Source organism: Phytophthora cinnamomi, assembly GCF_018691715.1.
Source record: "Phytophthora cinnamomi strain GKB4 chromosome Unknown Contig61, whole genome shotgun sequence".
Lineage (NCBI taxonomy): Eukaryota > Oomycota > Peronosporomycetes > Peronosporales > Peronosporaceae > Phytophthora > Phytophthora cinnamomi.
Window position 1 is genome coordinate 293,933 of NW_027150994.1, and position 15,323 is coordinate 309,255.

Here is a 15,323-nt window from a genome sequence, read left to right on the forward strand (position 1 = left end):
GTGGTATCGGGAAATGAAGCCAAGGCCAAAACCCAAAGGCGGCACGAGGGGCGAAGAAGACTCGAGGCGCCGGCGCTAACTGGCAAGTCACAACCCATCGCCAGTCATTGGACTAAACTCCCTGATCGCTGATTGGCCTAAATAGGCCGGTGACGATGACTCGTCGACGGTCCCAAGTCAAGCGCGGGCGGTTGCAGCTCGTTAAGTGCGGGGCGAACCTACTGGCAAGATCCGAACTTATGAGTCATCGGCGCCTGTCCCGAGTCGTCGGTGGCGTTTCAACGGCCGTTTGAGTCGTCGGTAACGCCGCCACGTCGCAGAGAAAACACCGAAGAGTCGTGAGTTACAACTGGCGGTCCAAAACGGACGCGTTTATACTTGATATTTGTATTGATCGATAGGAAACTTAAGAGAAGACAAGATAAGCCTTCGGGCAACAATAACAGAACAGCTTTTCCTCCCAACCACGCAAGGGCGACACCGGTGCCTGCAGTGAACGACCTGCAGCTCAAGGTAAACCTGGTAGGTAGGATTATGACTGTCGGTGGGCACATCTACTAGTGTAGCGTGTGTTCATCCCTGGCAGGGCCAAGAGTTAGTGGCCGGTGTATTGGTAGCGACGAGTCGTCGCCAGGAACTGGAGGAGCGAGAGCGCACTCCATTTATTTCTTCCCGCCGGAGTATAGCTCCGGCACCCTCGTATCACGCCGTAAAAGGCCGGGACCCTTCCTTCTGAGCCTGCGAGGTATATTTTGTGTGTGAGAGCGTGCTAGCCTTTGCTCGTGGCTAGTGACGCTGAGTCTTCCGTCGGTCGACTAGCGGAAGCTCGGTACACAGGGGAAACATCAACCCGGTGCAAGGGAAAGTTCCTGAGCCTTCAGGTTCTAACCCTAACAAGCCCATTGAGTCTTCGGTGACTCGGTGGGTGTTGTTGGTGGGGAAAGTGTGCCATATATAATTTAGCGCGTGTTCCTACACGACACTACTCCACATTTGTCACTTATGGATTAAGAGATAAATATCTGCTAAAGGTTTTTGATACTTCCTCACCTTGGTGTAAGTCACACCAATGGATACATTGAAGTGGGCCACCACAATGAGTGGTCCACACCTACCCAAATATCCTATTGGTAGAAAGCATCAACTTTCTACCAATTAGAGACGTGCATATTGGCGGGGCTCTGACAGCCAGCCGCTGTCAACCCCTTTCATAGATGATAAACAGTTTTAGCAGATTCAGGAGGAAGATCAATTTACAAACAATACAGTTCTTAAACTAGCTACTTGGTGTTTTATTTGATATATATTATAGTTGTGGACTCAAGTATAATTAATTCAAATTATTAATAAACTCCTACGCTTCCTCATACACGTGGCGCGACGTGTAAGCTAAAGTAGTGAGCCAAAGTAGGCCCACTACACCTGGTAGCACTTTGTAGTCCGTCCAACGACCGGCTACGTGACGTTCGTACGAGGTGTACGAACACTGAGCCGAGAACCCCATGAGCACGGAGGTGCCCATGGAGAGCTCCAATACGCCTGCAACGCATGTTGCACGCGCGGACTGTCCCCACCTGTCGGACCCAGAGCGGGAGGCCCTCCAACGACTGTCAACAGTCATTGGGGAGGCGGTAATAGCTATGATGCTGCGTACGCTATCGCCGACAGAGCAACATGGTGTTGCTCTGGGGTTCATCATGAAGGAGCAGCGTGATGCTGCTTCCTCAGTAATGGCGTCGTCAGGGACGACACCGCGTGCTCAATCATTGAAATTGAGCGTAAGCAACTACGTGGGAAGAGAGGGCGAGCCTCTCCTCCGATGGCTTGTCGAGCTCGACACAGCCATAGCGGTTCGACGCATCGTCGACCCGCTGTCGAAGGTCGCGTTCGCCATGTCCTGCCTTGGCAGACGCGCGAGGCGTTGGGCGTATGGACGCCGACTCTCCGATCCTACGTGCTTCAGCACGTACGAAGTGTTCAAAGAGGAGCTCAAACAAGCGTTTGAGCCCCCGCAAAATGAGTTCCGGTCGAGGGCGGAATTCCTCGACCTGCAGCAGGGTAAGTATGATGTCCATGCTTACGCGCGGCGTGCACGGTACTTGGTATCAAATATCGTGACTAACCCGATTGACGAGGCGACCGAGGTCGTCACGTTCATGAAAGGACTTAAAGATGGGCCCGTGAAGACCTGTCTCTTCCGAGAGTACCCGGGTACTCTCGAAGCTGCAATCACCCTTGCCATGCAAGAAGAGTTTAGCCTGCGGCAGGCTAACCTCCATGTAAACGTACCGAGGCCGCAACCGCGCCCGGTAGCGAGGACGGGATGTCCGGAGCCAATGGACCTCTCGAACGCAACAACTGCTGGTTACCAGCAGCAGGGAGGTAACGTGCGATGCTTCCGTTGCGGAAGGATCGGTCACTTTGCCAGAGAGTGCACGGCTCCCGTGCACTACAATGGTGGCCGTCGTGGCGATGCCGGGCATCGCCGCGAACAAACAAAACCCGTGAACATCCAGTAGGCGCGGCGCCCTACTGGTAATGCAGTCACGCGTGCCGACATTGGACACGCGACACCGAGGACTGCAGCCCCCAGTGAGACCAGCTCTCACTGCAAGAAACAAGATGACAGGCCGAACCTGGTCATCTTGAAGGTTTACTCGAAGAGAGCGAGCGACTCTCTTCGCGCTCTGGTAGATTCGGGCGCGTTGAACAACTTTGTTCGACTGCGGAGCCTGCCGAGACTTGACTTCGAGGAGGTAGATACACATCGAAGTCTTCTGGAGGTAGGACTGGCAACAGGTGCCATCGTGAAGACCGAGAAGCGCGTCGTGAACGTGCGCTTCTCGTACAAACAACGAGTGTTTGTCGAACACTTTATCGTCCTGGACCTGGACGACAAGTTCGACGTGGTAATGGGCATGCCGTGGTTTGCACGGCATGATCCGGTAATTGACTAGAAGAAGCGCACGCTCGTGCGCTTCGGTCGCGACTGCGGAACAGAGAGCGATGGCCCTGTTACCGCAGCGCACGCACCATCAGGTGCGCGCGACTCGCCAGTCGAGACAGCGCTTAATGCCGCTGTCCCGGAGTGCCCAAGGGGTGAGCGAGGATGCGCACAAGTGGGATCCACCTCGGTGGTGCTGTCGACGTCGGAAGATGAGGATGTGTCGGTTCCGGGAACCAACACTCGCGTTCAAGTACGCATGGGACAGTCCCTGGCCCGAAGAGGTCAGGTCGACGACGACGCGTCGACTCCGGGAGTCGACGCACCCTCGGTGATGAGGGGCTCCGCCAATGAATGGCGTCGAGGTGGCAAAGGCGTGTCAACTCCAGGAGTTGACGCTGCAAACAGTACGGACGGTTGCAAACGTACCGCACTGACGCAATTTGTATGCTGCCGTGCAGCCGGGCTGCACGACGAAGCGCCATGCAATCAAGCCGTGCTTGATACCGCGCGCCCGCGGACAGGGTCCACCGGCGAACAACTGTCCACGGCCGGGCCTGGACCAGAAGAACAACAAGAAGACGGCGCAAGCGGAGAACGCTGCGCAAGTCTCGGTCCGGGACCGAGACTCTATAAGAGCTGTCTGCCGGGCAGACAGAGGCGGTGACGCCGGGCGTTGAGACGCCGAACGTCTTGACGCGCACCGATACTGGATTCCAGTATCGTGAGATGGAACTCGCTAATCCTCCGACGAGGGCGTCGGAGTTGACTTCGCTTCCAGTCATGAGCTGGAAGCGCTTCACGCGCGACTTGCACGATGGACGCATCGAGCAAGTCTACGTTCTTTCGAACAGCGAAAGAACGGAGAGCGAGAGCGAAGAGTTGAGGCAGCTCTTCATGGGAAGCACCACTGAGAGTGAAGACACTCTCAGTGCGAAGACGAAGCGAGAGCGCTTCGAGGAACAAGGTTGGGACTCGCTGAAGTCGAGTCCCTATTACGAATTACTGAGGGAGTACAAAGACGTACTCCCGCAAGGGATTCCCGCGGAGCTTCCGCAGGATAAGGGCATTCAGCACGGGATTAATCTCGTGCCGGGCACGGAGTATTGTGTTACGCGACAGTGGCCACTGCCGCGAGAGCAAGTGAAGGTGATCGACGACTTCTTTGAAAGTCGTCGCAAAGCTGGGCAAGTGCGGGAATCAAAGTCCCCGCACAGTGCTGCGACGTTCTGTGTAAAAAAAAACACAGGGCGGATGGCGCATCGTTCATGCTTATAACAAGCTGAACGATGCGACAGTACCGGCGCAGACGCCGATACCACGAAAAGATGTTATCATGGATTCGATGGCCGGGAGCACCGTTTACAGTGCTCTCGACTTGCGGGACGGATTCTATCAGATCCTGATGCGTGAGAGCGATATCCCTCTCACGGCAGTGAGCACACCAAGCGACATGCTCTGGGAGTGGCTAGTAATGCCGCAGGGGCTTAAGAACGCCCCTGCGACCTTCAACAGGTGCGTGACGCAATTGTTGCGCTCGGTGCGCGACTCCGCGCCGAGCTACTTCGACGATGTGTTCATCCACAACCGGGCTGTGGACGGGAAGGCCGACGTAGAGATGCACAGGGTGCATCTCCGGAAGTTACTTGAGCTTATGCGAAAGCATAAGCTCTACGCGAACCTGAAGAAGTGTATCTTCGGGGCGGGCGAGATACCCGTCCTCGGGTGTCTCGTAGGAAAAAATGGTGTTCGCCCTGACCCGGAAAAGGTCAGAGTGATTAATGAATGGCCAACGCCTTCAAGTGTCAAGGAACTGAGGCAGTTCCTTGGCTTGGCCACGTACTTGTGCAAGTACGTGGAGGATTACGCGGGCAAGATCCGCCCGCTGTCACAGCTTCTTAAGAAAGAAGCTGTGTGGAAGTGGACAACCGATTGCTAAAAGGCATTCGATGCAGCCAAGCGGGGCTTGACTGAGGCGCCGATCTTGGCAGTGGCTGACCAAGATCGCCCATTTCACGTAGTGTGTGACGCAACCGATTTCGCGATCGGATGCGCAGTGATGCAGCACGATCGCGAGGGCTGTGATCGTGTCGTCTACTACCAATCGCGTCAGCTGAAGCCAGCTGAGCGCAACTATCCGGTGCATGACAAAGAACTCTTTGCCATGAAATATGTACTAGCAAAGTTCCGAGTGTACTTGCTTGGAAGTAGACGTTTGTGGTCTACACCGACCATGCTTCACTGCGCACCGCAGTGAACTCGCCACACATATCACAAAGAATGGCGAGATGGCTCTCATTCTTTGCAGAATATAACTTCTGGGTCGAATACAAACCCGGAAGATTGAATGTAGTGGCCGACGCGTTGTCACGTCGGCAGGACTACGCGGAAGCTGCTGACGTCAATGCCCTTGACGCCATGCGAACGAGCACACCCACGTCGTCTCTGTTGGACGACGTGGAGGCCGCGTACGCGCACGACGCGGACGCGAAACGCTTGTTGGCCTATGGCACAACTGACAAGGCTCGTCAGAAGTTGCCCAAGCACCTTCGTGCGCGTGCACACTGATATCGGGTGCACGCGGACTGCTTCTTTATAATGCAGTCGACGACAACGCGGACCGCGTTGTCGTGCCGAATGACCATGACCTGCGACTCAGGATCATGTATGAATATCATGACGCCCCGACAGTGGGACATCTCGGACGTGAGAAGACATACGTCCTTCTCACGCGCGACTTCTACTGGCACCATCCGTATAAGTGGTGCGCAAGTACATCCGTGCTTGCGAGGTGTGCCAACGCGTAAAGCCTGCGCCGTTTGCGCAGGCTCCCTTACAATCACTACCGACTCCGTCGGAGTGTTGGAAGTCCATGTCTTTTGATTTCATCTTTGGTCTTCCCCCGGACAGCGGAGGGAATACCGGTGTTGTGGTCTTCGTCGACCGCTTCAGCAAGACGGTACATCTTGCTGCGGTGCCGGCAGAAGTGACCGCGAAACAGACGGCCCGTCTGTTCGTTGACATGGTGTTCAAACACCATGGCATGCCGACCGACATCGTGTCGGACAGAGACCCGCGCTTCACAGCACACCTGTGGCAAGAAGTGTTTACACTTCTTGGGAGCCAGTTTTCAATGTCGACTGCAGCCCATCCGCAGACGGACGGTCAAACCGAGCGCGTGAACCGCGTGCTCGTCGACATTCTAAAGAGCTACGCTCACTCGTTCCAATACTGAAGCGAGTGCTTATCGATGGCAGAGTTTGCCATCAACAACTCAGTGCATGCCTCGACCGGGCATACACCGTTCTACGTGAATGCCATGCGGCATCCACGTCTACCGAGTTTACTCGGAGTGGTGGCTCCCACTTTACGTGGGGGAGGATCTACGACTGCAATACAGCTGTCGCAGAAAACCGCTGACATTTGCACAGTGTCAGCTGCAACAATGAACAAACCATATGAGTCTGCGCAGGGCGCAGACTCCTCCACTGACAAGGACAACGACCACGGGTCTGCGCAGGGCGCAGACACCGCAAAGAACCACGCAGAGGCCGGGCCTCTAGCGGAGAGCGAGCTGAATGACTTCAGCTCGGATGCAATCATTTTCATCACCAAAAGACAAGCCGTAATTCGGTTTGTCCAGGATGAAATAGCAGCTTCTGTTGATCAACAGAAGCTGAACGCAGACAATGTGGGCAGAGGCAACACAAATGAATTCAAAGTTAGTTCATTGGTCTTGTTAGCTACACAAAACCTGCCTAAACATGCAGTTTCGAACTTCGGTGCAAGCAAGCTTGCTCCACGCTTCATCGGGCCGTTCACTGTGTTGGCACGGCACGGCAACGCATACACGCTAGACATACCGTCTAGCATGCGCCTCCATCCGACCTTTTACGTCGGACGGCTGAAGCCATACCTGCAGCACGAGCCATCTAGCTCGGCTGACCAGAAGCCTCGGCAGGAGCCGAGGCAGAAGCGGAGGACTTGGCCTCGGCGACGAGCAACCTCTCCTCCAGCGCGCGGACGCGCTGGAGCAACCCCTTCATCTGGGTCCCCAGCTCGACCTGGATATTCGAGGCGATCTGCGAGACCGCCGCGACTTGGGCCTTCTGGTTCGCCAGCTCCTGTTTCAGGGCGGCGAACTCAGCGCCCTGCAGACGCTCCACGGCGGTCACCCGGTCGTGGAGAGGCGCATACTGATCAGCCCGGGGCTGATCATACCCGGGGCGTGTTCCCACCCCCACCACCGCCGATCCGTGACGCCCGCGGCTCAACCCGCTGGATTGTTGAGCGGATTGTTGACCATAGTATCCCGAAAACGAACCCTCAAGGGGCTCGTTTTCGTATTCGTTGGAAAGGATTTCCTCCCCATCAAGATACATGGGAGCCGCGGAACGGCTTGCTGGAGGACGTTCCGGAAATGGTGGGGGCGTACGAGGAGCAGTACGCGCTGGCGCAGCGGAAGTAATATGAGCGCTGCGATCATCGCTAGCGCCCGAACCCTCACGTGCTAAGAACTTAGCACGGAGCTCTTTGAGACTCTCGGGCACACGGAACGACGTGTACCCGTTCAGGTCGCGGTCGCTCAAGCGGACCGCGCCTGGGAAGCACTTCGTGCACTGAAAGCCCTCGGGTACAGCGCACGGCACATTCGCCTCCTCCGCAGCAACGTGGAGTTGCTCCAACTTTCCACGCTTCGAGTACGTCTCGAAGCGATCACGCGCTTGCTTAATCCGATCACGGTAAGCACTCGGCCTCTTGTTGAAGTTTTCAACAAAGGCGTTCCAACTTTGACAAAGTGCCTGCCACTCGGGCACTTTGCTGCGAGAAGATGTCTTCTTGCTTTGAAACCATCGGAGCTCATGAAAGAGTCCGATGTAGTAATCGCGCCTTTGATGCGTTTCCGCATCAAAGTGCAGCTCGGCAGTCACAGCGTCATCTTTGATGGCGCTGCATACGTACAGCGGCACCTCATTCGGAGGTACCGAATTCCCATACCGGTCCGAGATCTCGGACGCGGACGGCATCCACGGATTGCGCGCTGCAGGCCCAGTGCGCGGAGAGCCTTGAGCTTTGGAATCACTCGCTGCAGTTGCAGCGCGCGGAGAACGCGGAGAATTGAGAGCCCCAGCGGAAGCGAGTGGGGTATCACTCTCAGTTCGCGAACGCTTCGAACTCGAAGCGTCCGATTCGTCCCCTTCACGCGGGCGAATGTTCTTGGCATGAGGGTCGAGCGATTCGCTAGACACTGAGTCTTTGCGCTTTGAGGGCGAGTCCTCCTCGCCCTCCATATCCTCCTCGCGACGTCGTCGAAGTCGACGACGTCGCCATGCTTCGCCTTCTGGCGTTCGAAGTAGTCGTCGATGGGGAGATGACTCCCCACCGACTTCGAGGTCTTCTTCTGAACCGCGCTCATCGTTGAATGAGCGCGGATTTCTTCTCCAAACGCGGAGAATTGACGAATGGTCAATTCCGAAGATTGACGTGCGGAGACCCCGCGCGTTTAACCTTAAGGGGGGGATGGTGTAACGGGGTTACACGTACAAGTGGTTGCAAGCCACTTGTGAATTTAACAGATAGGATATCTGTTAAAAGTTTTGGATACTTCCTCACCTTGGTGTAAGACACACCAATGGATACATTGAAGTGGGCCACCACAATGAGTGGTCCACACATACCCAAAGATCCTATTGGTAGAAAGCAGCATCTTTCTACCAATCAGAGACATGCATATTAGCGGGGCTCTGACAGTCAGCCGCTGTCAACCCCTTTCATAGATGATAAACAGTTTTTAGCAGATTTTAGAGGAAGACCAATTTACAAACAATACAGTTCTTATTCTACCTAATCTAAGTCACTTGGAATCATATCTTATTTAACTTATATTTGTGTATTCAAATATAATTAAATTAAGTAATTACTAAGTACTTACGCTTCCTCATACACGTCGCGCAACGTGTAAGCAAAAGTAGTGAGTCAAGTTAGACCCACTACAAGACAGACTCGGCAGGGGAAACCCTCCTCTCCCGCGCGACTACGCGCTGGAGCCTGTTAATACAGTCGGGCCTACAGCCCGACCGGCACGTTCAAGGCGATCTGGGAGACCTCCACAGCCGGGACACGAAGGTACAGAGCGGCAACCGCCGCGCTCTGAAGGTACTCCACGACCGTCACCTGGTCGTGGAGCAACACGAGATGAAGGTCAGCACGACGTTGACCATCGGGGCGTGTTTCCACCACCTCCGCCACCGCTGCGAGACGCACGCGGAGAAATTCGCTGGATCGTCCAGCGAATTTTTGATCATAGGAAAACAATCCGAGGTCCGGATTGTTTTCGCATTCGCTGGAGAGGTTTCCCTCCCCATCACGACACGTGAGAACCACGGAACGTCCTGATGGAAGACGTTCCGGACATGGTGAAGGAGTACGAAACCCAACACGCACTACCAGCAAGAAGGTAGTGCGAGCGCTGTAGTAATCTACAACGCCTGACGACTCGCGTGCTAGATAATTAGCACGGAGATAATTGAAGCTTTCAGGTATAGATATAGTATACCTGTTGTGGTCGCCGTTGCTAATACGCACCGCCACCTGGACGGACAGTGCGCACGACGCACGGACACCAGCCTTCATCGCAACAGCGTGGAGTTGCTAATACTTGCCTCGCTTCGAGAAGGCCTCGAAGTGCTTTGGCGCTTGCTTACCCGACCACAGTAAACAACATAAATTCGCTTAGAGATGCCGACGCACAGACGCGGTTGACATCGAAGAATCGTACACAGACACTGCGTTGTCTGTCCCCGTGGTAGCGGCGCACCTTCCTGTGACGAGGTTCGAGCCCATTCTAGGCCAGGACCCATCAGTCAGAAGCCCAAACCCTATCACGTACCGGCAACATGTCACTTGAAACGTGGATATTTCTTGACCCAAGTCTGGTTTTTGTACATACTTCAAGTTGTGCTGGCTACATCTGGAAACTGAGCTCTGCGAACGTCGAGTTGCAGCGACACCAGACCCCCAGGTCTGAGATTTGATTCGGTCTGTGGCCTGAGGTCTGAGATTCGCTCTAGAGGCCGCAGATCTGAGGTTCCAGGCCTTGAGTCGGACTCTGGGCGGAGAGTTGAGCCCTGGCCTTCTGGATCTGTGAATTGAAGCCCCATGGTTGCTTAAGTGTCAGACCCCAGGTCTCAGATTGGTGACCTAGCAGTTTGGAATACCCGGGGTTCTGAGACCTGGGAGTGATGGCAAAAGTCTGAGACTTTGTGATTTGGAGTTCGTGGAGTTCGGTCTGGGGTTTGCCTGTGGACCAGATCCTGAGATGTGCAGTCTGGGGTCTGTGAAGAGGGCGTAGTGTGCGGCGTCTGATTTTATCTCGGCTCTGGGGTGCCACAGCTGAGATATGGAATCAACATCGTAATTTTGCCCCCAGCTCAGATTCCCAGCCTCAGAGCCCCCGAATTCGAGCCATAATTGAGACATGTCAAATCGGTTGGACAGCCGGGATATGGAATCAACATCGTATTTTAGCTCCCAGCTCAGGTTTTCAGCCCGGCAGTCCCTCGACTCGCGCCAAAACTGAGACACGGTGATTGTGGGCGCAAGTTGGTGTCTGGATGCACGATGTTCGTGAGGTTAAGTGGAAACTGGTGAAAGACAGCTGATGCCCCGAACCTAGGACGTGACTAAGAGCCTACGGTGTGCCTGCAAGGCCTGAAGTGCGACTTCGTGGTCTCGCATATGAAGTGGGTACACAAGCGATGGCTACATTGCCGGTCTGGGAGCTGCGGTAGTTGCTCTTTGAAGTTGGCGGTTGCCGCTTGGAAGGTCGCTCTGAAGGGTCGCCTCGTTGTGGCTTTTCGGCCCCTGGTGTCAGGCACACAAGATTCGGCCTGACCAGTCGCCTATGGATTTGAGCCAACGGGAGCCACAGGATCTTGGCGTCATCCGGATTACACGTGATTTGTACCCAGAGTAATCAGTCTAATCAGGTGATGACAGACCAAGTCCGCCCAATCCCGGCCACAAGATCCTGGCGTAATCAGGATATCACTGATTTGCACCCAGGTGTAATCAGTGTAATCAAGTGATGACTGACCCAGACAGGCCAATGGAAGGGCGCCAAGGCAGCGACGCGCATTCACGGGCGCCGCCAAGCGAGTAGCTTAGTGGGTGTCTCACCCTTGTTCAAGGTGTACCCAGGAGATGTTTGCACCCTTACTTGATAGGCCCTTTGTATGTGCATGTGCGTGATAATAATCAGTGTCTGTTTTGCCCCGAAGACCGCAAGCTGCGGAGTTCGTCTTGCGCCAACGGGCGTGTTGCTTCACAGGGACCAAGTCCCTGCCCCCGGCGGCGCACGCAAGGTCAAGTGGAGTCGCTACGAGTGTTCTACGGTCAAGCTCAGCTGACTCCAAATAAATTCAAGTTCAACAAACAAGCCTTTTCGTGTTTCGGCCCGGTTTGCCTTCGTTGTTGTATCTCCACACGCGGGACATTGGTTTTGCCGGGTTTTCTTGCTGGTTGGCTGGTTTCCTGGCGGTACTTTATATTTTCGGGCGGAAGGCGCTCCGCTCTGAGGTTTCGGCAGAGCAACACCTGGTTTCTGGGGTTGCTAGTGGTATCCGTGTGGCGCGAATAGTCTGGGATAGTGGTTCCCAGCTTCGCTGTGTCGCCTACATCAAGGCGTGGTGCGCGGAAGTCCCAGGGTGCAGAGCGAGAACCCTGGATCAAGGCAGGCTCAAACCGAGCCATCTCTCGGGGCCACTCTGGTCTGAGGGGCGGGTGAAGACCGTTGTGCGGCTCTCAGTCTGAGCCGCCGGAGGAAGTGTCGAGACTGGAAGCGACTCGAAGCCGGAGTCGCTGAGCAAGGAGGAGGCTGTTAAGGCCGAGAGTCCAAGGGCCTGAGAAGAGAAGTGGACTAAGTGTGTGTGGTGTGAACGTGTTTATATTCAAGAAAAAGGGGCACATCGGACTCAGCACGTGCGTACAAGGGCCTTCCAAGCAAGGAGCAAGCTTCGTCTGGGGGTATCTGGGAACTGTCGAATTCGGAGGCAGCTGGTGTGGCCGACGCAAGCCTGGGCCCATAGCGTAGCCTTAGGAAGAACCAAGTCAAGGGATTGCAAGAGTGAGGAACACACGCCTCACCCAGCTTGGGATCTGAAATCTGATCTCAGACTCGGAGTTGAGTGGTCTGAGATCGAGGTCTAGCCGCGAGGTTATCCCCTGATTTTGGAGCCCGCATCGCCACATTGCCCTGCCGCGCATGGTACTCAGCAACAGAGAGCTTACCTTCTGTTTCAATGGCAGTCTTCAGCTTGGTCGTGCTCATTGCGGATGAGCACGGAAACCCCCAGCACAAACGATTGACGAGCAGTCAATATTAATTGACGTGTCGAAACCGACACGTCTAAGCTTAACTAGGGGATGGTGTAACGGGGTTACACACACAATTGACAACAGTCACTTGTGCATGACAGCGGTCACACGTGACAACTGTCACTTGTGCATGACAATTGTCACTTATCGTTTAACAGATAAATATCTGTTAAAGGTTTTTGATACTTCCTCACCTTGGTGTAAGTCACACCAATGGATATATTGAAGTGGGCCACCACAATGAGTGGTCCACACATACCCAAAGATCCTATTGGTAGAAAGCAGCATCTTTCTACCAATTAGAGACGTGCATATTGGCGGGGCTCTGACAGCCAGCCGCTGCCAACCCCTTTCATAGATGATAAACCGTTTTTAGCAGATTTTAGAGGAAGATCAATTTACAAACAATAGAGTTCTCATTTTATCTTACACTAGCTACTTGGTGTTTTATTTGATTTATATTATACTTGTGGACTCAAGTATAATTAATTCAAATTATTAATAAACTCCTACGCTTCCTCATACACGTGGCGCGACGTGTAAGCTATAGTAGTGAGCCAAAGTAGATCCACTACACTCCTGGGCTACAAGGCTGCAGGTAAGACTATTTTCTATGTTGCTGAGTCTAACTTCAACCTGTGGTGTTCTCGTCGCCGCGGCCGGAGCCTAAAAGGCAAGCGCGCGGTCGACAAGAACACGGTAAGCAAGGGCTCCAACATTCATGTGATTGCGTGCATCTCTGACAACGGCCTCACGTACTCAGAGAGGCGTGTGGTGAAGTGATTTCTCGCCCGTTGTCGAGGCTGCCTACAGCCGAAGGTCAAGTATTTCGCCGATGTTCCAACGTCGGCGAGCTAAGCCTGTGCGGTGAAGCGATCTCTGAGCCTACATCAAGGCACTTAATTCGGTGACCAGAACCAGTCCGACCGCGGCGACTCTTCGAGGTACGACCGTCCCCGTAGGACTAGATCATGCCCACCGCTGAGATCGGCTTACCGAAGTGACGGAAGTGATCTCGGCCACCCGGCAAGTCCAAGAAGCGAGTGTGTGTGTGTGTGTGTGTGTGTGTGTGTGTGTGTGTGTGTGTGTGTGTGTGTGTGTGTGTGGTGGTGGTTTCTGGACATCTGCCCCCAGGGCAAGGAGCCCGTCGAACGTACGAGCGCGGGTTTTCGGCCCACCAGCGAATTAAGGTCGGTGCGGCTTTGCACCGACGGCCCGTCAAGGCGAAAGCCGCCGTCCATCCTTTGGTGGAGGGCACGGGTTCAAGGAGGAGAAGGAGAAGAAGGAGAAGAAGAGGTGGACGAAGTAAGGGGAGCGTGCTGTGGGCTCGTGGCACGGCTCCTGGAAGGGCTTGGCAGGTGTCTGGGAAGGAGCCACTACACCGCTGTAAACGGACTGGGCGATCTTCGGATCACCCGACAAGCCTACGCTCGACGATCGTAGGTGTTGTTGGTGTGGGAGTGGGGAACTAACGATTTTGGCACGTCTGCTACACCACAGGCGCTTCGGCTCGTTCATCTCCGATAAATGCAATGAGTTCATGCGGCGCCTTCTTCGTCACATCTCCCTCACGACCCCGCTTAATGACGTCGTTATTGTTGCGGAAAACGCCCCCTGTCATGCCAACGTCGAAGACGTCTTTAAGGAGGATGCGTTCTCGGAGGCCAAGCTGCTGCGCCTAGGGCCATACTCGCCCATGTTAAACCCGATCGAGAATTGCTTCTCGACCTTCAAGGCGATGGTCAAGCGATATTTGGCCCGCCACCGCCGAGCTATCCTCGAAGTCCCTCCGCATCGCACCATCAAGGAGTACCGGGAGCAGTACTTGCTGCTGGCGGCGGACCTGCTATTGAAAGAAGCTATTACCCCGGGTCTCTGCCACAGGTGCGCGCTGCATACCATCAAATTCCATGCAGATGCTATACAGCTGAAGGACATGCCTGTAGGCCAATAGGTAACGCAATATAAAGTGTGGCGTCGGCTCTTTTTTATTTTGTGTCATTTTGAACTTACATTTCGACGTTTTGAACTTACATTTTGACGTTTTGAACTTGGAGTTTGCCACTTTGAAGTTGAAAAGGTGTAGAACTCGTGAAGTCACATCGGTCAAAAGAATCTCCATTTCCGGATCCCCGAATTCTCGGATTTTATTTCGGGAGTGTGACCTCAATATTTTTTCAATTTTAACTTATTGTATATTGTCGGAAATCCCGTGTAAAAAGAAATTTATGTAGAGTTGTTTTCGCTGTCTACAAGTGTTTTTAGCTTTTAATTTTTATATCCGGTTATGTACGAATTTCGATTGGTCAACGTTAAACGTGATAATCTCGAAAACTCCATATGGTGGATACGTAACTTTTTATTTCCCGTGGTCTCAGAATATGATTCTGTTGATGCGTTTGCTGCTCGCGTTTCCAGGTCCACTGGATAGACCTCCCCTCTCCCACCTATTCTACACCATTTCCCAAGTTAGTTTCAATTTTTCCCAACCAAAGTGAAATCGAGGTTTTTAGAGAAAAACCTAAAATAAGGTTTTACGTTAAGAAGAAGTCACTTTTTCCCACCATCTGGACATTTGCCCATCACGCGTTCCAACCAAAGTGAAATTTGCCTAACTTTATGTCCTCTCCCAGGTGAACGCTTTGACCGCATGACGCTCGAGCCACCAAACGAGGTGGTGGGCGCATGCTGGCACCGCCTGCGCCACTGCCTCCTTCACTATGGCCAGCCGGTGCGCCGTGCCGGTGCGCCGTGCACTCCTCGATGGTATTCAGAATGGGGCTGTATGCGCCCAGTCGTAGTAGTACAGTACCAGCCTGTTCCCGTTGTGCGCAGTTTTCTGGTCAGCGTGGCTGCTCCCCAACCACTGCTCTGTGGTCGTTTTGGCGCTAAACGTTTGCGCCTTTCACTTTGCTTGGAGGCAAAATTGGCCAAACTGGGAAATGTCTTTTTTTGTCTTGACCTGCCATATTTTTTTTCGTCAGCTCATCCCCCTTTCACTTTG

General features: G+C 54.0%; 1 protein-coding gene across 1 annotated transcript in view; it reads left to right on the plus strand.

Annotated features, from left to right (window-relative positions):
• The window catches only part of IUM83_17556 (Replication protein A 70 kDa DNA-binding subunit), a gene marked incomplete at both ends in the record, with an annotated part of 33,727 nt that overhangs the window by 15,308 nt on the left and 3,096 nt on the right, over window positions 1-15,323 (plus strand). The window contains one exon of the mRNA XM_067942509.1: window positions 13,820-14,203. Within this exon, the coding sequence (XP_067787320.1) occupies window positions 13,820-14,203 (384 nt within the window). The remainder of the gene's footprint in view (window positions 1-13,819; window positions 14,204-15,323) is intronic.